This window comes from Prunus avium, chromosome 7 (genome assembly GCF_965620075.1).
Source record: "Prunus avium chromosome 7, drPruAviu1.hap1.1, whole genome shotgun sequence".
NCBI lineage: Eukaryota > Viridiplantae > Streptophyta > Magnoliopsida > Rosales > Rosaceae > Prunus > Prunus avium.
The window spans coordinates 7,662,256-7,685,364 of record NC_142290.1 but is presented as its reverse complement, the minus strand read 5'-3'; the positions used below and the strand labels follow the sequence as shown (position 1 = coordinate 7,685,364).

The 23,109-nt window shown below is 36.2% G+C and overlaps 1 protein-coding gene, 1 long non-coding RNA gene and 2 pseudogenes across 7 annotated transcripts; 3 read left to right on the top strand and 1 right to left on the bottom strand.

Moving 5' to 3' along the window:
* Nucleotides 1–83: 83 nt before the first annotated feature.
* LOC148292955 (uncharacterized) lies at nt 84–1,121 on the top strand (annotated as a pseudogene).
* Nucleotides 1,122–1,433: 312 nt separating this feature from the next.
* On the bottom strand, nt 1,434–1,985 carry LOC148292954 (uncharacterized). Its single transcript, XR_015825707.1, has 2 exons — nt 1,844–1,985; nt 1,434–1,720 (listed from the first exon to the last, which is right to left on the bottom strand). It is a non-coding gene; the product is annotated as an uncharacterized LOC148292954 (long non-coding RNA).
* LOC110768235 (GPN-loop GTPase QQT1-like) lies at nt 1,885–8,102 on the top strand. 6 transcript variants are annotated; one of them, XM_088244291.1, is made up of 12 exons: nt 1,885–2,276; nt 2,416–2,619; nt 2,796–2,840; nt 2,935–3,014; nt 3,401–3,475; nt 4,096–4,199; nt 4,310–4,466; nt 4,592–4,679; nt 4,762–4,834; nt 4,916–5,047; nt 5,509–6,544; nt 7,816–8,102. In XM_088244291.1, exons 2-11 carry the CDS (start codon nt 2,528–2,530, stop codon nt 5,578–5,580), a joined length of 918 nt encoding a protein of 305 aa, XP_088100417.1. In that variant the 5' UTR covers nt 1,885–2,276; nt 2,416–2,527; the 3' UTR covers nt 5,581–6,544; nt 7,816–8,102. The 6 variants fall into 6 exon arrangements, with proteins under 6 accessions (XP_088100417.1, XP_088100415.1, XP_088100416.1 ...); XM_088244289.1 differs by having other exon boundaries at nt 2,407–2,619; XM_088244290.1 differs by having other exon boundaries at nt 1,885–2,285.
* A 2,772-nt stretch (nt 8,103–10,874) lies between these two features.
* Nucleotides 10,875–11,739, top strand: LOC148292953 (uncharacterized; annotated as a pseudogene).
* Nucleotides 11,740–23,109: the final 11,370 nt, after the last annotated feature.

Here is a 23,109-nt window from a genome sequence, read left to right as displayed (position 1 = left end):
ACAACGCACACTTAAATGTTGAATCATGTTGCCAATCAATGCTTATAAAATATCTTTTTAAATCTATAAACAAAGGTTCAGATATGGCTAGAGCAGTTTTTGAAGAGAAGCCAAAGGATGAAATATTAGCTTATTTGAATTGTAGATACATATCCCTATATGAAGCCGTTTGGAGATTGTTTCAATACCCTATTCATTCTAGAGAGCCTGCTGTTGAACGATTATCAATACATTTGCCTTTAGAACAAAATGTTGTTTTCAATGGTGATCAATCACTTGAATCAATTGTTAACCAAAAGGGTATTGAAGATACAATGCTAACAAGTTGGTTTAAAGCAAACCAAATGTTTCCTGAAGCACGAATATTGACTTATGCAGAATTCCCTACAAAATTTGTGTGGGATTATCGCAACAAAATTTGGAAACCTAGGAAATAAAGGAGAGCAATAGGTAGAATAGCCTATGTGCATCCTGCATCTGGTGAATTGTATTACTTGAGAATGCTTTTGAATTTGCAAAAAGGTGCCTTGGATTTTGATCACATTAAAACTATTGATAGTATCACACAACCGTCATATCATGCTGCATGTAAATGCCTAGGTTTGTTAGGAGATGATAAAGAATGGATTAAGGCCTTAGCAAATGCTGTGGACACAGCCTCATGTTCTCAATTAAGACAATTGTTTGTTATAATCATTTTGTTTTGTGATATAGGAAATCCCCAATTGCTTTTTGATACTCATTGGCAAAATATGTGTGATGACATTTTGTACAAACTACAGAAAGCTTTTCTAATGCCAAATATGATTTTGTCAGAATTTGAATTAAAAAATTCACTTTTGTTTGAATTAGAACAACTTTTTAATGCATCATCTAGCTATTTAAAAGATCATTATCTTCCTATGCCTGATGAACATAAAATGTCAAAAATTAGAATCAAATTGCTAAGAGAAGAGTTAAATTATGATAGGCCTGGGCACGATTTGGGTCGGGTTAGATTTTGGCTGACCCGTGGGCTAAACAGATCAAACTAGTGATTCTCGAGTCGGATCGGGTCAAAGTTTAAAACCAAAGTTGGGCCGACCCAATTGAGTTCGATTCGGTTATGGCTCTTTATTGGGTTTTGGGCTTTGGCCCAAATAATTTTTTTTCCCTTAAAAATGAGCTATTAAAACAGGCCCAATTCATATATTTTTTTCTTAAACATCAACTAAAGCCTAAATCTATTAAAACTTACTCAAATCAAATCCCTTTTTTTTTTTTTTTCTTTTTTTCTAGAATATCAAATCATGCATATTCAAGTATAATTCATCCATCATTCTAAATTATAATCTAAGTGTTTAAACAACTAAATCCATCAGAAATTAATACAATCATCAACCAACGAAACAAATATAACACCTTACAATTCATAATAAAAATGCATATAAAGATATAAAATACAAAACAACAGCTGCATCCATTCAAAAGCCTTTACGAATAACTGTGCATAACAACACTAGAAGATTTAACACAATCAAGACATTAAAAACAACCCATTTTTAACTTAAAACAGAACATATCACATTATCTCAATAAACATAATAAACATAATAAACATATACAAACAACTGCAAAATACATAATAAAAAAATCCAAACAGAACCCTTCCAAGAAGCTAAGTCATACCTCCATTGAAGCAAAATGATCATAACAGATTCACTTGTATCGGTTAAGGGAGCTGCAAAAAAAAAAAAAAAAAAAAAAAAAAAATTCAACACACTTAAAACAGATTCTAATCTTCACATACACACTTAACCAAAACAAAACAAATAGTATTTAACCAAAAAAAAAAAAAACAAACCAGTTAACTGAATCTGAAACAAAACAAATATAAACGTATATTGGCAGGGTTGAATCTCTGTTATTGGAAAGGGTTGAATCTCTGTTATTGGGTAGGGCTGTGGCGTTTAATGGAATTCCAGTTTCATACCAGGAAAAAAAGAAAAAAAAACTAATCCAACTTTATGCATTCGTGACTGAAAACACCCAAAATAGACAACTAGATAATAGAACCTCCACATCAAACACAATCGAACCCAATTGAAGGGGATGAAGATCTGCGACTTTGAAGTTGAAGGGGAAAATAGAGAAAGATCGGGAGGGAGAGAGAGCCAAGGATAGAGAACTAGAGAGAGAAAGAGTGAGAACCAGAGAACTTGGGAGGGAGATAGAGAAACGGAGAGAAAAAGAGAGATGTGAATTGGGTGGGTTTTGGAGACACAGGAAAAGAGGAGGTGCGGGACGTAAGAATGAATCTGAGAACTTTTTGTTTTTAAGAAAAATCAAAGTTTTTGAGTTCCTTATCTAAATAGGATACCAAAGGCACCCTAATTGTTTTTTTTTTACTGTTTTTGCCTCCTCAAGCTCCTACAGTTACCCGCCCCCAAATTTCAAACCCTAGCCTCCTCAATCTGGAACCCAGTCGACAACATAAACGAAGAAGACGAAGTTTTGCCAACAACGAAAAAACGAAGACGAAGTGAAAATGGTTTTTGGGCAAGTGGTGATTGGTCCACCTGGGTCAGGGAAGACCACCTACTGCAATGGCATGTCTCAGTTTCTCCAACTCATTGGAAGGTATATTTTCACCTCTGCTTCTGGTTTTTTTCTTTGGTAACATAGGGGGCAAAGCCCAAACCAAAGAGACTACACAGAAACAAATTTATGCGTCAAGAGGCCATTCTCTCTGCCTCTGGTTTTCAAGTTTTCCTTCCTATGGCGTCAATGACAACTATATCATTTTGGGCATGCAGAAAAGTTGCTGTTATCAATTTGGATCCTGCCAACGATGCATTGCCGTATCCTACTCATTAGTTTACTTTTCATTCTTCATATTTTGCAGTTTAGTAATTTCCTTTCCTTGTAGTATGTGAAGCCTTTACTTAAATTTAGATATGAATGTGCTGTGAACATAGAGGATCTTATAAAACTAAGTGATGTGATGGTGGAGCACGGTCTTGGTCCAAACGGAGGTGAGCTCCTATTTTTTATTTATTTAGTATATCTAAATATCTATAAACACTTTTGGTTCATCACTTGGATAAAGTAAAATGTGCAAATGTTTGTTTTTCTTTTTTTAGCAATGTTTGAATTGTAAATGAAAAAGAAAATTGGATAGTTTACGGTCAGCTGTTATCAGATGGTTTGCAATCAGCGTTATGATTAACCTTTTAATGGGTGCTTAAGAGTGTGCTTTTGTTAGACTCAACAAATGATGCTTTTTTTTTTTGTGTGTGTGGAAATATTATAGTCTTTTAGAAGTTTTTTAATGGATTTTGTGATCAACATAGGGATTTTTTGATCAACATAATTTTCTGGTTCTGCAACTTCTGAAGTTTCTTTTGTCATGTTCATCCAGGTCTTGTATATTGCATGGATTATCTAGAGAAGAATATTGACTGGTTGGAGGCGAAGTTGAAACCTCTTGTAAAAGGTTTGCTTGTTTTGTCTTGCTTTACGTATTTAAATATTCAGGCTCTCGAAATTATGATCATGCTAATCCTTTTTTAGTTTGCCAGAGGTCATGATTATTCTTGACCATACTTTTATCCCCCCGAAACTTTTGAGATGTCCAGTCCTGTCATGATGTTTGCTTGAGATACATCAATACTGCTTCTTCGACTTGTTACAACTGTCTTTTTTCATGTTGTTTATATTAAGAGAAGTTGTACAGTTCTCAGAGGGTGTGTGCATCTATTGACTGGTGTCTTCTGAAGGACTTATATGCATTGTTATTGCAAGAACCAGTTCAAATTGGAGCTATTCCTGTGGTAGTTTGGGATTATACTTGATGTTTGACCAATGATGCCCGAGTATAAATGATAACTGAAGCCTTCGGGAAACTGCAATAAGGATCATTTGAAACCAATTAAGCAAGTAGATATGTTTTTTTCATCGTTTTTGGTTATCTAACTGCAGTCCTGTAGAGTTATGCATCATAATAGTTTGTTTGCAAGGAATGGCATGTTAGTGTTCTTGTAGGTTGTCCCCTGAGCAGTGATGAAATAACTGTTTTATTTTGCTGCCTGCCTAACAATGTTATTAACTTTGCAGATCACTACTTCCTCTTTGATTTACCTGGCCAAGTCGAACTATTCTTTCTTCACTCCAGCGCCAAGAATGTTATCATGAAACTCGTAAAGAAGTTAAACCTCAGGGTATATTATAATCTTCTTTTGCAATCTTTGTAGCTTGCACCATTCACCAGGACCATGATAGTTGATGTGCCTTGTGCTTGTTATCTTGATGGCTTCCTGATTTGATGCAGTTGACTGCAGTTCATTTGGTTGATGCCCACCTTTGCAGTGACCCTGGGAAGTATGTTAGTGCATTGCTTCTCTCTTTATCAACCATGCTTCATATGGAACTCCCACACATAAATGTCTTGTCTAAGATTGATTTAATAGAGAGTTATGGAAAGCTAGGTATGGCTCTGGTTCTTTTTTTTCTTCCTGTTCCCTTCTTATACATAACATTTAAAATATCTGATACTAATGCCGGTGCTCCTTCTCCTTGCTAATTTTTGCTATTTTCTTTTTGATGTCTGCAGCTTTCAACCTTGATTTTTATACAGATGTAGAGAATCTATCTTATCTTCAATACAGTCTTGATCAGGATCCTCGCTCGGCTAAGTACAGGTGTGATTAACATTTGATCATGTGGAAAAGTTATGAAAAGTCTTCTGTGATATTAATAAAATGTTTGTTGTTTGTATTGCAGAAAGCTCACTAAGGAGATTTGTGATGTAGTAGAAGATTACAGTCTTGTCAATTTTACAACTTTAGATATTCAGGCATGCCAATCCCTCTTCACTTTACTCCTGACGTCGTGAACTTTTTATACTTGGTGTTTTAATTCAGTTGCTACTTTACAGGATAAAGAGAGTGTGGGGAATCTAGTTAAACTGATAGACAAGAGCAATGGATACATTTTTGCTGGCATAGAAGCGAGTGCAGCAGAGTTCAGCAAGATTGCAGTTGGTCCAGTTGATTGGGATTATTACAGATATCCTTTTAATTTTGATTCTATAATAATATGTTTTCTCTTATTCCTTTTTCTTGTCCACTTTTTGATGCATGCTTCAAGCTGTAGCATAATTTAGAATCAAATTTGTCCACTTTTTGTGTAAAATATCCTACTAAACCACTAGTTTAAGTATCTGAAAGAATAATTCTGATCTACCATCACTTGGACTTGTTTGGCTGGGTATTAGTTAAACTAGTCAACCTAGTCACTGGGTTTCTACATTTACATCTAGGTGGACCAGAATGTGTATGAGATCCTCCTGTCCAGATAGGTAATGCTGCATTTGATTTGAATTGAAAAAACTTGATGTCTAGGAAGTTCTTTTGATTAGTTGATACATCTGAACTGTGTGGTTTTGTATTTCAATATTCATGTTGCATATAAATCAAAGAAATCGGAAGGTGTAGTTTTAATGAGTTTTGCTTAACAGAGTAGCTCACAGTTGCAGCGGTGCAAGAGAAGTACATGAAGGATGACGAAAATTTTGATGATGATGAACACTCTGGAGATTGACAATCTTCATTTTGTGAGAAAATGATTCTGGTGAGCATTGTATTGTTCCCCCGTTCTGCCTCATGATTAACAGTGAGGCACCTCTCAAGGTGGCAGATGCTTTGTGTTGACGAAATTAGGCAACTCGCTCTTGCGTGGCTATTTTTGTATGATATATGCATTTCTCTTAGTCATGCCATGTTTATTCATGTGAAAATGCAACTTACATAGAACTAATTAATTTACTAGGCATTGAGCAATATGATTATATTGGTTTTATAACAACAAAACTGTGGTTTTATGGGGGCTGGGATTGAATTATGCACTGCCAATGATTATGCTGATGATCTGATTAAGAATTTATTAACTTCTGCTCACTCTCTATCCGTACATAGTAGTGAGTTGATAACAAAGTTTCCTTCATGTAAAAGTGTGCGTACACACGCACACAGGAAATCTGCTTTGTTGAAGAAGATGCCTTTGAACTTCTAGATGTTATAGACTTCTAGAAAATAAGGGGCTGTTTGGTATTGGATTTGAATCCAATTTTATAAACTCAAAAACAGATTTTAAGTTAAAAATAAAAAAAAACTCGTTTGGTAGACCCATTTTTAAAAACAAGAACCCAAAATAAACTCAAAAACACCAACAAATTAGAAAACAGAAAAAGTCTCTTTTTTTCGAATTTTTTTTTCTACTCGTCTCATCGCTCGAGCGATGCTTGCTCTGAGCTCCTTCTGCTCGAGCTCAAGCTTCAAGCCTCCATAGCAGAAGCTTGAAGCTCTCTTGCTCCCTCTCTTTCTCCATCTCTCTCTTCGTCGCTCTCTCTCATCAGTAACTTTTAGGGCTGGGCATCTGAGCACGGCCCTCGCCGCCTCCTCTGCGATTCCATCAGTTGAAGTCTCGACGTCACACGCCACCGAACAGGCGCACACCATTGGCTTGTCATGAGCTGGAGTTGCTCATCTCCGATCTCTACAATCGGGTAATTTTTAGTTCCCTTTTTGTCCTTGTTACTGAAGATTGGAGTTTATTTTTCATTTGGGTTATGTTTGATTTATAGCTTATTTATATCTAATTCGATTTTATTTATATGAATTCTTGTGTATAACCTGATTGATTATTTTTTCATAGAAAGTGATGAAATGCTTTTAGATTTTGACATTATGGGTCCACTGTGTTTCCTATTCTGGTTATAGAATTCTTTGGTTTCAGTTTTTTCAGTTGTTTTTGTTTGTTTTTTTTTTTTATCTCATTTGAAGTCTCTAGTACTCAGAAGTCTGAATGATATTTGCTCAGTGATACTATTCATCTGGGTTACTTGTAATTTCTGAGATCCTGCTTATGTTGAATTGTTCATTTGATGCTTCTCTGCAATTTTTTTCATGTATTGGTCCAAAAAGAAGTCTTAATATGTTAATCAACTTCTATATTCTGTTTAAAAAGAATTCTTGAATATGTAGTCTTTTGCACATCAGCTTGCCATAGTATGAGCTCTGCAGTCAAAATTAACTCATTTTATTGTGACTGATCTTTTCACTTAACTTGACAAGTTTGGATAAGAGCTTGTTCAGTATGTGACAGTAAATATCATGTATTTTGTACACAAGTTTTTTCTTAGACCTTTGTTCAAACTAGTAGGAATTGTTACAGAAGAAGTTTTTAGCTCAAGTTTTCATTTTGATCAATTTCATAGACACATCACAGAGGTATCAAATGTCAATGTTTAGCCGTAGGGTTCCCTTTGGTTGTTGTTTTTGTGAGTTTTGTTTTGGACTGGTTGAGCATTACAGAGGTATCTCTCTCTTCATCTACATCTCTCTCTCTCTCTCTCTCTCTCTCTCTCTCTCTAAGTTATATACAGCCAGTTTTATCGTTTCTTCATATTTTTGTGGCCATAGTTTGGATTTTCCTGGTATTGTCAAGCATATGGCTAGTGAACCATATTGAAGGTTATTATAAGTTGTTCTACTGTTATGAAAAATCAAGCTTTGAATAGAGTTGTCATGAGCTTGCTTAAAGTGGGTTCTATGTAGATTATGTTCTATGAAGGCTTGTTAGATTTGACAGAGTCTAAGAAGGAAATATGACAGTGCAGACCTTACCATGGAATTCTTTATTCATGGATTGTGTTGTGTGTGGTAGCAATTTTGTATCTCAGGCTCAGCTATATCATGGAATTCTTTATCTGCTATTTTAGTTAGAGACTTATGAAGATTTATTCTCATTTCAAATTTGCAATTTGGTTATATACAGTTATGATGGTGTCTGAAGTGACATTATTGGGGCCCTAATGGAATTTTACACAATTTGCATGATCTTGATGTGGTAGATGAAGAAAGCTCTAGAGCGACTCAAGCAGGGTACATACCCATTTGCATGAGGATAATGCTAATGAAATTAGTGATGCTAAAGATTAGATAGCCGGAGCAATGTGGATGGATTATATTCAAAATCATTGGTCTTAGAATTTATTTAGTCTAAAATATTTTAATTTAATATGTATTATTTAAGACTTGAAGATCAATTGGGTTTGACGATCATTATATATGTATGGTATTAAAATATCAAAAAAGTTTCTTAAAAGGAGTGCAAAAGTGAGTGAATCGTTGAATTTACATCCAACGGTTAGTGACCACTGACCACAAATCTCTTGGACCCTTGTAGTCCAAGAGATCGGGACTGATTTTAAAACAGTTCCGATCTCTTGGACCATAGGTGTCCAAGAGATTGTGGTCACACACCGTTGAATATTAATCCAACGGTTCAAAAAAGTTTCTTAAAAGGAGTGCAAGAGTGAGTGAATCGTTGAATTTACATCCAACAGTTAGTGACCACAAATTTCTTGGACCCCTGTAGTCCAAGAGATCGGGACTGTATTTTAAAATTAGTATGTTTAGTATAATTTCAATACTGTTTATTAATTGTATAAATAAAAAATGTTTATCAATACCTTAACTAAAAAAAATGAATTAAAAAAAAAATTGTTTTCAAGAATTCAACCAAACAAGTTTTCAAATTTTAAAAATTAAAAAACTGTTTTCAAATTAACACTTTAAGACAATCAAATGAGGGAAGTTATGAATCGGAACAGTCATAATTAAAAGCAAGAAAGAATAGGTTTAAGATCAAATACTCCATTCTAATCAATCTAATTATGAGTTTTCATGTATTGAATTAAAGATTCATTAACTTATTTTGATTCGGTACATTCATAATTAAAAGCAAGAAAGAATAGGTTTAAGATCAAATACTCCCCTCTAATCAATCTAATTATGAGTTTTCATGTATTGAATTAAAGATTCATTTACTTATTTTGATTCGGTAGGTGTTAATAAAAGCATGAGAAGTCATAAATCAAAAAATAATTTTATGTCATATTTACTTATCAGAAATGCGGATAGAATAAGGGATAAACCACTTGTTTTTCACATGCCAACCTAACTTAAAAGAAGATATGCTTCTTTGTTGTGTGAAATTTCCAAATCACACTTGCTTTTTGTTGACCAAAAACAACCGTGCCAACTTCCATTCTAATAATTCATGGTCCCAGTGGGCCAGGGGCCCTTCTAGATGACAAATATAAGCGCGTCACTCAACATTTATTGATAAAAATAAAAAGTAAATATATTCTTATTAAAAAATTGGATAAAGATCAGGTAAAAGTTCAATTCTATAAACCAAGGTGGTTGGTGTGAGTGGTTCGGCACTCTCATTCCTTAAGAGAGGTCAGGGGTTCGATCCCTGCTCTCGTACGGAGTCACCACTTTGGCCAACACTTTACCCCTTACGGGCCGACTCGATGTGAGTGGGGATTAGTCTGGGTTGTGGTTAAGGCTTAAAGGTGCCACCCATAATTGGGGCCCATCCAGGACCACCTCATGGTTCAGACTAAAAAAAAAAAAGTTCAATTCTATAATGGGTGCATTTTTGCTCATCACTTTAACCATAGGTGTACCCTCACCACCATCCTCAATGCTTGACATGTGTTCATAGACATAACCATAGTTAATTTTTGCTTTATATTTATGGAATCATGATTATACCTATGAACACGTGTCAAGCATTGAGTATGGTGGTGAGAGTTAGGGGTGGCATTTTATACCGAAAAACCAAAAAACCGCAAAAATGAACCGATAATTTACCGCAATGAAACCGCAATTGCGGTAAACCGAACCGCATTTGCGGTATTTAGAACCAAACCGCATTTGCGGTTGCGGTTGCGGTATTTGATTTTCAAAACTTGCGGTTACCACAAACCGTGAATATATTTTAAATAATATTATCTATATTATATTGTATGTAAAATATATTTCATACAACATATTTCATACAATATTTTCTACAACTTGTGCAAAAGAGGATGAGATTGATGATGAGGTTGCATAAATAAGTAATTAGTTTATTTATGCTCATGTTATTTATGCTTCTTCTTATAATAAAATGTACTAAACTTATGTTGTTTTATTTGTAGATAGTATTGGTGCTTAAACAACACAACGGGGTTCTTCAAATCCACTCACCACCACCAACACTTGAGTTTGTAACATTGGTGCATTGCATTTTCCTTTTAGTTTGTAACTTTAATTAACTTTGAATTGAATTTTCTTTTGGGTTGTAACTTTAATTCATTTTGCATTGCATTTTCCTTTTGGTTTGTAACTTTAAAGAATTTGGAATTGGAATGTTTGAGAAGTTTAACCTTAATTGGAATGCTTGAAATTGAACTTTAATTTTCTTTAGGTTGTAAATGCTTGAGAAGTTGAGGAGATTGTGAATTTATATATACTTGAGAAGTTGGATTTTTATGACACAAAAAGAACTTGCGGTTTTAAACCGCTAATTCACGGTAACCGACCGCTTTTTGCGGTTTACCGCAATGCGGTAAACCGCAAAACGCGGTCGGTTTGCGGTTTCAAAAATCACCATACCGCAAATAGTCGATCGGTTTGCGGTTTAGGCAAAAATTCGCGGTTACCGAACCGCAACCACCCCTAGTGAGAGTACACCTATGGTTAAAGTGGTGAGCAAAAATGCTCCCATAATACCCTTCTCCAAGCAAAAAGACCAGGTAAAAATTCAAAATTAAATATTTTATAGATATCCTTTGGTTTGCATTTGCAAAGAACAATCCGAACGTGTATACGTGGCATTGTGTTTTTCCCTCCACCCCAAGAAGTCAAACCACACCAAAATCCATCTGGACTGAAGAAGCTTCTATAGGATTTTGTTTTGTCAAACCTTCAATTGATTATGCTTTGTTTGGATCTGCCTTCTCTCACCACCATAGCAGCTCTCTCTCTCTCTCTCTCTCTCTCTCTCTCTCTCTCTCTCTCTCTCTCTCTCTCAAAAACTCAGTTGATTTCAAATGTTGAGCCCTTTCAGCTGTGGCTTTTTCGACCCAGAAGATGTTCACGATGAACCCGTAAGTTCAAGTCCTTGTTCAACTCCAAGAAGATCGTCCAGAAGAAGCAGCAAGGACAGCAAAAACCCATACTCAAGCCGCGGCCTTGACAAGTTCTCTGCACTCTTAGCTGATCTTAAAGAGAAAAGGCAGAAGATTTATGCAAAAACGCCCCACAGGACATATCGTTTGTCCGCTTTGTGTAAGGACTCAAACGACGACGTCCCTGTCCCGATCGTGATCAAAGTGAAGGACAAAAAGGAAGACCAAAACAACAGCAAAATCAGCAAGCCTGATCAACATCAGGTACTGGTAAAAGAAAAGCATGTAACACCACTCGATAAATTTACCGTTGAGCCCTCAACACCCACCAAGGAAGTGTCCCAGGAGCAACCCAAGACTGATGATAAGAAGAGGAGGGCGTTTGGTCATGGAGTTTCAGTGACATGAACTTGGGCTTGTGGAAAAGGCCATCTTTTTATTTGCCAATGGTTATGGTCTTCATTTTGGTGCTGTTGGCTATGTTCGGGAGATCTGTTGCCATACTATGCACCTCTATTGGTTGGTATGCATTGCCAACGTTGAAAGAGAGCAGCAGCAGCAGCACAAGAAGAGCATCAAAGAAAAAAGACCACGTTAGAAGATTCAGTGACAACAATAATAAGATGGCAGCCGATCATCATGGCTTGTATTCTCCAAAGAGTAGTAGCCCCACCGCCGGGACGCCCCGTTCGCAAAAGCACGGTCGCCGGAAAAGCTAGTGACCATGAATTGACTTGTGAATTTCTCCATATGTTAATTGGTTCTTTCTTTCTTTTTTCCTTTTTTCTTTGGGGTCAATATTTGGCTGCTCTGTACGTACAAGCACTGTTTTTTAATTGGTTGCTTGTAGGGGGTTGGGTTGAAACTTAGAAATTCAACTCTCTGTTTGATATGTTTGTAAATGTAAATTATGAGTTATATAGATAGTAGCCCATGTCATGTTAGCTCTTTATGGCATAGAGGTTTTGTAAGAAGTAATCAGTGAAAACTGCCTGGTAATTCCATGATTATGTTGTTAATTATGTCTTGATCTTCTATTTTAATGCTGAATTATTTCCCCAAAAAAAGCTAATTATGGATTAGGTTGTGGATTAAGCTATCATCATGAGTATAATTGTGCGGCGTTGCTTATAATAGTAAAAAACACAATGTTCCTAACCAATTCGAGGTCAGATACAGGGACGGATCCAGGAATTCAAAATGGCATGGGCTGGATTTACCTTACATTAAAACTCGACGGCACGAGTGAATTTAATTAATAACAAAAAATAATACACCTAGTCAGGGGGGAACATAATGAGCCGTAACCCTCAAAATGCATATAATACATAAGATAGAAACTAGTAAACAAAGGCAACAATAAATAAATATGCAATGCAAATACAAAATAAAACTATTTAAGTTGCACCCTTCGAGACTTCAAAGAGTTAAAATCACTAATTAGTGATTCATTATCAATACTATCAACAAATTCTTTTTCAATGTGAAGTATCATACAATTAGCAAGAAACTCATCCTCGATCTTGCTCCGAAGTTGATTTTTGATAAGTCTCATAGATGAAAATGCACGTTCTGTTGTTGCTGTAGAAACAGGAAGAGTTAACACCAAACGAATCAATCTATCAACCAAATGGTAGGTGTGTGCTAACCCAGTGTCAAGTAAACACTTCAGCAATTCAGGAATGGAATCAAGATTCTTGAAGGCTGAAAGACGATCCAAAAATTGGAGGAGATGATGAGGGAATGCTACTTGATGATGATGCATCATTCTTTTTCTTAAAAAAATGCAAAATATTCTTCGTTCTCTTAGGATTTCGATGATGATTTGACATTATTGAGTATAACCTATGAATAATATATAGAACATGTAATCTTATCAAAAATCAATATCTAGTTCTAGTACTGGTAAGCTAAAACAAACAGAATTAAGCTAAAACAAACAAAGTTCCAATTTAATTAAATTCCAGAAATGGAATAAAATCCCAAACACATATGATATGAGGTTAAAATTCCCAAATTCAAATATTGTTCTTACTCCTAATTTCAAGAAAATATATCCAAAATTTTAACAAAATCTTTAGTTATGTTTCCCTCTTTTCGGCCGGGTAGGCTGATGGAAGGAGTTTTTTGGTCCTTCTTCTCTTGAGATGCGTAGGCGTGCCACCAACAAGCCACTTGATGGCTTGGATGGAAAGATCGTGTGAGTGTGTTTGCTATTCTGACTTTTAATCAAACGATTGATCAGCCAAGCAAGGAACCTCCTCTTGGCCTAGGTTCTTTTTCTTCCTTGAGGTCAAGGATGATTGAGCTTTGTATGACTATTTTTAGGATTTTTGTGATAAGTGCAATGAATGTAAATGCAGTAAACAAAATGACAAAAATCTAAGTGCGAGAAATGTAAATGCAGTAAATGAGATGACAGAAATGTAAATGCGATAAAATAGATTAAAGCGATAAAGACTTAATTAAACTCGAATGTAAAGACAATTGAAATTAAATTGCAAGAAAGTAAGCTTACACTAGGAAAACGAAGAACTTGGATAATCTAAAGAACTTGAAAGATAAAATCCTAGACTATGAATTGAAAAGTACAGGATAAAAAGATAGATTTTGTGTGTTCAGTCGGAGGTCCTCTTCTCTTCTTCTGATGACCTATTTATAGAGCTTCCTTTAGCTCACAAATTTTGGCCATTAAATGTCTACAACTAATTCTGTCTTGAAAATCCTTCCAACATTAATGTCTTCCGGAGCTCTAGGCATGAACTGCTCAAAATGTCATTGGGATTGTGAAAACTCTCCCCTTGATTTGAGATGCAATAAGTCTTGGTATTGGCTGCAAGTCGTCCCATCTTTGAATTCCACAACTTGCAAGGAGACTTCTGCTGGAACTTCTGAACTTAGCTTCATAGGCTGAGCTTTGGACTTGATTCGACATTTGGTGAGATGTTGTGCACTTGGAGCTTCTGACTTGGTTAAGACTCCCACTAACGTTAAGTGGTATGTGAACTCCAAATATTTGGATATCGGCTGCATGATTAATAGCTGCATATTCCAATAATTGTTGGCTGCTCCCCATCTGAGCCATGTGCTGGCCGCTAGTCCACAAGGGCCTTAGCTTTGCCTTTGAATTTTATATGTATATTTTGGTTTATTTCCAACTGTGTCCACCGCATGGGTTCCCCACTCAACCAGACCTCTTAGCCCTTTATTTCATATTGCATGAAGCCATCTTGGTATGTTGGTCTGGCGTTGGCAGCATATGGCATTAGACTTTGATTAATTATATATATATATATATAATAAAACAAGACAAAGAACTTTCCAGCCCACATTTTGCTCCAGCTGCACCTCTGCATCCACCTTCCTATATATATATATATATGCGTGGCATTGCTTGCTTTCTACGTAATCAAGATAAGGTGACTCAGACCTAGTTGCTTTTAGATATTCTTTCCACTCATTGAAAATTTCTTTTCTTTGAGTTTTGGGGAAGGAATCATGATACTTGGCTTTTCTTTCGGCATTTTCATGGGCTTGGAAATGGGCATCTAACTTAGACCAATGAATCTTAAATGGTTTACTAATTACTCTTAACTGGGCATCACAAACATCAAAGGTGGAACCTTCAAAATCTGTGCAATTAGGTGACTCTAGTTGAATTGGCTTAGGAGGGGCAGTAGGGGTTTTTCCGTATCTTGGTTGAACTACTTGCTTTTGTTTTCTTCATTCATTAATTTTAAGATCAATTAGGGCTCTATCGGCTTCTAAATCGCGTTTTGTTATTGAGGATGACTCAGCAGACGAATGTCTGGCAGGGAGCTTAAAAGATTGGCTGGGCATTGGTAACTGTTCTAGTTGAACTGTGGTTTTAACTGGCCTATCAAAACTTATTTTAACTGTACCGTCTAAATAAGGTTGAATGTAATCTAAATCTCTTAGACTGCGTTGAACCGGCTTAGGGGGGCATTCAGTTGTAAGAAACCAATCTGGGGGTAGCTTTATATCTGACCACCTAATCATTTTGGGAACTGTGATATTAGCATTAGACGTATGACTCTGAATTAAAAGTGTTTGGTTCTTTGGGCTTTTACTAAGGGCCTGAAAATTCATATTTGTACCTGTGACTTTATAATAAATCCTATAAATTAAAGCTAAAGGTTGGCTACCTGGTAAGACATTATAACCATGTGTTTTAATATTTAAAGTTAAAACTTTTAATATATGAGGATCACTTAGGCTTACTGTGAAATCTGGAAAAAAATCAAAATGAACTGGACCATGACTTAAGCTTGACTCAATAATTCCTAGAACTCCATCTTCGAAATCATTAAATCTAGCGTCTCTTAGACTTAAAAGAATTGCTACATTAAGTCCTAACTTAGTTAAGGGTTTGACTGCGACTTGAACTAATCCTATATGCAAGAAATTATTACCTTCTTTCCTATGTTTCTTAATGGACTCAAGATTGAGTAACTGGCATGTTTCATGTTCTTTACCTAAGGCATAGACTTGTTCTACTGTCTTAATATGCGTAGTTTGCTTAAATGCATTTATAGACCATTTTTGCTTATAGATTTCTTTACTAGGGACTTTGGGTATATTCCAATCATTACAATGTAACTCACTACTAGATGACTCAAATTCTAATTGTTCTTCATTAACTACATCTGGCACTGGGCATAAACTGGTTCTAGAGCTAGAAGAATTAATCAAATTGGTTCTAAATAAGTGACTCATTTTGCTTACATGAAAGACTTAAATCAACTAAATTAGAAAGGCTCTTACATGACTTCTAAGTATAGAAAGACTCTTGGGTAACTTCTAAGACTGACTCTAAGGTACCTAAGGACCTATGGGTTTTCTCTCTCTCTCACCTTCTCGTGCCTAACCGCTCACGCCTCTGTCTGGGACTTACTGTTTGGTAAAAAGGTCTCACCTTACGGACTTTTGAGAGAGATGAACCTAAGGAACTAGATAACTCGGAGAAGACTCAGAAAGCAACTTGGGAGACTTACTAACTCTGAAGAAATTTGGGAGACTTGCTAACTCAGAAGACTTAAATCAGCCACTTGGGCGATATGAGTAGCAGACTTAGACTCAACTCTTTCAACTCTTACGGCTCTGATACCACAAGGGGACTAGGACCTATAATCTAGAAGAACTAGATTAAAAAGGATTTTTAACTAGTTATAGGCGGAAGACTTGACTTTTGTTTGGCTTATGTGTTTAATGACTTGAAGACTTTATCTAATGGAGGTGATGACTTAGATATTCAATTTGGAGGAAGAAGAAGGCTTTGAAGAATCGGAGCAAGTGATAATAAAAACTTAGAATGGAGTAAATGCACACTATTAAAATATAAATATATAAACCTATCATAAATGAAGTAGAAAGTGAACATAAGAGAATAAACTGTATAAATGAAAAACTATGAGATAACTGGATTGAATCAAATTGAAAATACAAATTATTGAGAATAATTGTATACTCATAAATTAGAATTTGAAGGATTATTAAGATAACTCGGAAAATAATATAAAAATAACTCAGAAAATAATATTAATTGGAAATATTATTAACTGAGGAAGCTTTGACAAACAAAGTAAAAACTTACAGAAATCTTAGTTCAGTGTAAGCAAGCAATGCCACGTAGGACACTCACACTCCACTCTCACTCACAACTATTGTAGTTGCCTCAGGTCTATAACTCTGAGAGAACTTTGAAAACTGAAAGAAAATACAATGTTCACTAAACAAAGCTTGAGGATACAACTGACTCGGGACATCTATTTAAAGACTTGGCACATGAGTGAAGACAAGATAACTTTTGAAATTACTTCTACTTTAACTTGGGTGAAAGACTTTAACTTCTGCTTTCAACTTTTACTTGTCGGGGCATCTTTGCTTTAACTTTGGCTGTTTCTTTAACTCTGGAGTAACTTGCTTTAACTCAGAGCATCTTTGCTTTCGGCTGCTGAATAGACTTAGTCTTCGTTGAGATCATAGGGATCTTGACTGTCGGGCACATAGTCTGACCATCTTGGCTTGGGCTTCTGACTGAAAGATTGACTGGGAATCTGGCTCGAGGAAGACTCCGACTTTGGACTAGCATCTTCATCATCTTCATCTTGCATTTGAGAAACTTGGGCAAGGAGCTGCTCTGCTAACTCTGTTAACTCTTTTTTAGACTTTGCTTTGAGAGAGGCATTAGAACTGCTTGGGGAGGCATCATTGACTGGCTTGGCTGGCGCATGGAGAGGAGGGAACTGTGCATTGACTTGGCATATTATGTTATCAATCCTGACTTTTCCCCACCATTTAATTGCAAAATGGCGGCTTAGAACTCTTGTTTCCCAATTAACTTGGTAATTCCACCTCATGATCCAAGGAACTTTGTACTTGGCAACAAAATGGAGGAGCATAGGGAAGAACTTTTCTGTCTTTGTCAACTTGTGCTTATGGCTAAAATAATTAAATGATTGTTGAAGCTCAACTGGGAAGATTTCCCAAATAGGGCCATGAAATTCCACCATTGGAGAAACCAGTAAGGGAACTGGGGCTTAAACTTGGCATCAAAATTGAGGAACCATGAATGACTGAAATCTGGGTGCTGATGATAAAAAATAGTATACCAGGCATCAATATAATCACCATAGTTGTAAGTAAGGCCTAATTGTGGATCTGACTGGAGAGGTAACTGATCATAAGGGTTTTTGCTCCACTGTTCGGGCGTATGTAGAGAGAATGGTAAATAGTGGCATATGTTTCCTTATCCTTGATTGGCCTAATATCTATTGACTGGGTTTCATAGAGGATATCTCTGTCTCTGTAGAACTTAATTGACTTCGAAGGATGGCTTGGAAAATAGTGGAGGTTTGGAGGGAAGAACTTTTTGGCACTTTTAACTGGGTCAACTAATTCTTCAAGATAAGACTCTACAACAAAAAGATGGCTATGGCTTCTGGCGGCATAATTTGTCTTTTTAACTGGGCTTTGATTCTGGGAAGGAACTGAAATAGAGGGGTTAACTATGAAAGGATCATATTGGGAAACTAAAACTGACTGATAATTAGGGTGCAAAGAAGGCTGGCTCAAGGGATTAAACCTATTATTAACTGGAATTGGAGAATAACCTGGGAAGGGCACAAGTTGGGAAGATGACTCTTGCTTAATTGGCATAGGCATCAAGGTAGCTGGGAGGACTCTGGCTTGACTTGGACTTGGTTGGCTTGGATGAGCATACTGCATTTTTTGCTTATCTTTATCTTTTTATTTGCTTGACATGGCTCTGCTTGTTTGTCCTGCAGGAACTCTCTTGTAAGAAAATTAGGAATACTGTTTTCCCTACATCTCAAATATTCTATCTCAAAATCAAAAATACTCAGAATGGCCTGCCAACGTGCAAAAATCTGCTTACTAGCTATATTTTTAACATCTTTTTCCAAAACATGTTTTGCTGACTTGCAATCGACTTTGACTAAAAACTTTTGATTTAATAAATCATCTTGAAATTTGCTTATGCATAATACAATAGATAAAATTTCTTTTTTAATAGTATTATAATTAATTTGAGATTGGCTCCAAACTCCGGAATGAAAACGAACAATTTGCTTAGGGGAATCAGGCTTAATTTTCTGCTTTAGGATACCACCATAACCTGTTTCAGAGGCATCTGTTTCAACAATTTTAAAAGCATTAGCTGAAGGAATACCTAGGCATGGAAGTGACTTGACATGAACTTTGATTTGTTTAACTATTTCTGTATGACTCGGAGTCCAGGCAGGAGGATTGCTCTGGAGACGATCAAACAGGGGCTTACATAATTTTCTCAGATTTTGATAGAAATCAGAAACATAATTCAAAGATCCTAAAAATCTCTGAAGCTGGCTTTTCTCTAGAATTTGATCAGGAAAGATATCTGCAAATTGGATAACACGATTGATTGGGCTTATTTGACTTTGACTTATATTGAAACCTAAAATCTCCAAGAATTAGTTAAAAATCAATGAGTTATATATATATATTAAGAGTCTGGGCCAGTACCTGGTATCAGAGCCAAAAGTCCGTAGAGGAGTTGTTAAGTTTAAGGTTCTAACTAAGTTGTAGGTTTAATCTTCTGGTTTTTCTGTCAAGTTTCCTTTACTCACTAGTCATCGAGTTGTCTAGCTGTCAGATAGGCTCGTTAGCCGTTGCCCGGTGAGCTAAGGCGTTGAGAGACCTAGGTAGGGACTAGCAACCTTGAATTAGGAGGAGAACAGAAGGAAAGCATAAAACCCAGAATATTAAAATGGCAAGCCTTAGGAGAATCTTGTCTATCCGTTCTTCTGGAGAAGCAAGCTCTAGTAACAGTTCTAGCCATAGAACCGTAAGAGTTAAAAACTCTCAAGAAATAATCATGAGGGACGTAGAAAAGGAGTTGTGCAACTGGGATATACCCAGAGTACCCATCACTGATATATACTATAAAGGATCTTTCAAGTTCAGATCTGATTACGCAATAAAAACTGTTGAAAAAACGATATCTGTCATTGATAAAAATGATAGTTTTCAGCTATTCACCCAGAGTCAAATCGACCAGCATCTGGATAGAAATTATAACTATTTGCACATAGGATTGGTGCAGGTAGCGGTGAAACCACTTACCAGAACAAGATTGCCCAGTTCAATCTTGCTTTGTGTAAGAGATGGAAGACATAGAAAGTTCACGGATTCCTTGTTAGGAATAGTTGAGTCAACCTTAGGGGAAGGTCCGATATACTTTAACTGTTTCCCAAACTTTTATGTTGCACTTTCCGACGTAAATATCTTAAAAGCTTTAACATTGAATATTCAAACTCAGGGTTATGATATGGACCCAGGATCCCAAAATCTAGCGATCATTTATAGGGTTTCATATAAGGTTATGAACACTGTCTGTCCCAAAGCTAAAGATTTAGACAGTAAAGGTGAAACTACCTTGTTCCAAACCAACCTTGGAAAATCAAACGTAGCAGTCCCAAAAATGATAAAGTGGAGTGATATAACCCTACCAGAAAAGTAGATTTTGGATGAGGTAGTCCCAAAGAAGCCCCTTGAAAATCAAGAACCTACTCGAATCTCCCAATTCGCTGATGGAGAGGTAGAAATACAATTCTCCAACGCCAGAAAAACTAGGATTGATCTAGCACCCTCTGGATCTAACCTAGAACCACATAGGTTGAGTACCTCTAGGATTGATCTAGCACCCTCTAGATCCAACCTAGAACCGCATAGGTCGAGTACCTCCTCTGATATAGCTTACGATCTAGACCATGACAGAATGATCTTGGCAGGTCTTAGGAGAACGCAGGAACAGATACAATGGCCAGCCTACATGTTTGAACAAACCCTTCCAAACCTAGGAATTAAGAGAAATCCACCTCAACCCGAGCCTACCTTCTCGGATGTAGAGTTTGAAATAAATGTGTTAAAATCCTTTGAAATAGAACACGAAAAGATAAAAAAGAATTATCTGAGTATTGAAAATATTAATAAAAGAATCTGGTTTGAAACAGCCTTTCAGGAGCATATGCGAGATCATCTCTGGAAAGCCCATACCGCCTTTATGAAAGAAAAGAAATTCAATTGTTTCTTCTTTACGTGGTTAGATTGGTGTGCTCAGAAATATGACATTCTTGAATATAGGAGTCATAAAGAAATGATAGGAAGCCCGTTCTCGACTTACACTTCCAAAGATGGGAAGTCAGTAAAAGCCATACATCCACTCGAGATGGTAATTAAGCAGAAAGATATGATAGCTGCTCCCTACAAAGAAACCACTTTCCTTGATGATAGCGCCAATAATTTTCGCACAGTTAGTAAAGAGGATATAGGCGCAGTTATTCAGCAGAATAATTACACAAACCTGTTTCTGCAGTCTCTAGGAAAGCAAGTCACTAGGATTGAAACGTCTGTTTCTGCAAAGGAACAGAAATCCGACCCCGGTCCCTCAGAAACTAAGAGGACCAAGGAAATGAGTAGTCAAGTGTTCTTCAAACCACCTCCCTCTTTCGATAATAAAAACTTTAAGATGGGAAGAACATTGTCAGAAGATGAAAATTTTGTTGACGTCCTGGCAAAGAAATTATCAAAAGTAAAATTTTCGGACAAAGGAAAAGGTCCTCAAGTGTCGGTTCTCACTGAAGAAGAAATAGATGACCTTGAAACGATGTTTAAAGAAGAACAACTTGAAATTAATAGGTTAACGAATGAAAAGAAATTCACTCAAACTGCTAAAACAAGAAATTACTATCCCAGACCCACTCCAGTAGATTTACAGTTTGAGGAAGATGGAATGTGGAATTCCGCTCAGTATGATGGAAGTTCCATAGTAGAATGGAATATTGATGGTCTGACAGAATATCAGATCATTAATGCAATGAAACATATGATGATGTACGCTACAGCCTCTAAAATAAAAGGAAATGGAGATAAGAGGGTGGCTGAAGCTATCATCGCAGGCTTTGTCGGTCAATTAAAAGGATGGTGGGATTTCCACCTAAGAGACTCAGCAAGAGCCCAAATCCTGAACGCTCAGGTGGCCATTGGTCAGCAAAATGTACAGGATCCGGTAACTGGGTTAATCAAAAGTGAAAACATTTACCAGGAAGATGCGGTAAATTCACTAATTTACACAATTACTCTACATTTTGTAGGAACTACAGAATTACAGCACGACAGGTCTAGAGAACTCTTGATGAACCTTAAGTGTCCAACCTTGTCCTGTTTTAGGTGGTATAAGGATGTGTTTTACTCTAAGGTATTCACTAGGCAAGACTGTAATGCTGACTTTTGGAAAGAGAAATTTCTTTCAGGATTACCACTTCTATTCGCTGAAAAGGTTAGGAATAGAATTAAAGAGAAAAATGGTGGTGTCATTCCTTATGGGTCTTACACCTATGGGGAATTGTCCTCTGAAATCTGAGCAGAAGGATTAGCTCTTTGCATAGATATGAAATTAAGAAAACAGCTTGATAAGCAAAAGGCCTTAGGCAAAAAAGAATTAGGTGACTTTTGTGAACAATTTGGTTTTGAACCAATAAAATCATATTCACATAAAACATACAAGAAGGGAAAGAAATTTGGGGGGCGTAAGACTAAAAAATACGAGAAATATAAGTCTGAACCTAAGAAGCCATACAGAACTTTCAGAAAAAGGAAATACACAGGAGAAACTAGCAAAAAGGCTAGTAAAGGAAAGAACGGAGCTGTCCCAACATGCTATAAATGTGGAAAAGTTGGACATTATAAATCTGAATGCAAAATGAAGGATAAAATCAGTAACCTAAGCATTAGTGAAGACCTTAAGCAACAACTTTGCCAAATAATGCTTAATTCAACCGGTTCTGAACAAGATAGTGATGACGAACTAGCCCAACTAGAGAATGAAGAATTGTTTGAATCGGATACTGAAACTAGCTCAGGTAGCGAGGAAGAGTGCGCCTGTCAATTTAAAGATCTGAGAATATGTGTCTTAACAAAAGAAGAAAGTCTAATAGTAGACTTAAGTAAGAAGCTTTGGAAAGTTATATCTCGTTAGCTAGAACAGGACCAAATAATCCCCAACCGGCCATAACTAATGTAAGACAACCAGTTGAAAACTATAGTTTTAAAACTATAGTGAACAGGATGAATGATAAAATTCATAAAAAAGAACCTACGCTCAACGACCTTCAGTGCGAAGTCCATGATGTGAAAGAAGAACTTAGAGAGTTAAAAAATAGGGTTAGAGTTTTAGAACTCTATCGTCCTTTTTCAGAAAAAGATACAGAAGAAAAATCTGAGCAATTAGAGTTTGAAAATCTAAAGGAGGAATTTCAAGAAAAAATAGAACCTGTAACAAGAGAAGCCCTACAGGAAGAACAAGTTAATACTATGAAATTCATCAATAGCATAGATAAGGTGATATAGATAATTCTCTTTCTTCTTTATCTTTTCTTGAATTTCATTAATATACTTATGCTTGGGTGGTTGAGAAAACCTAAAAATTATAGGTTGACCTTCTACATCAGTTCTTATTCCCTCTTCAGAAACAGAGAAAGGATAAAGCATATTAATGAAAGGGGTTCCTAATATCAGGGACTGGT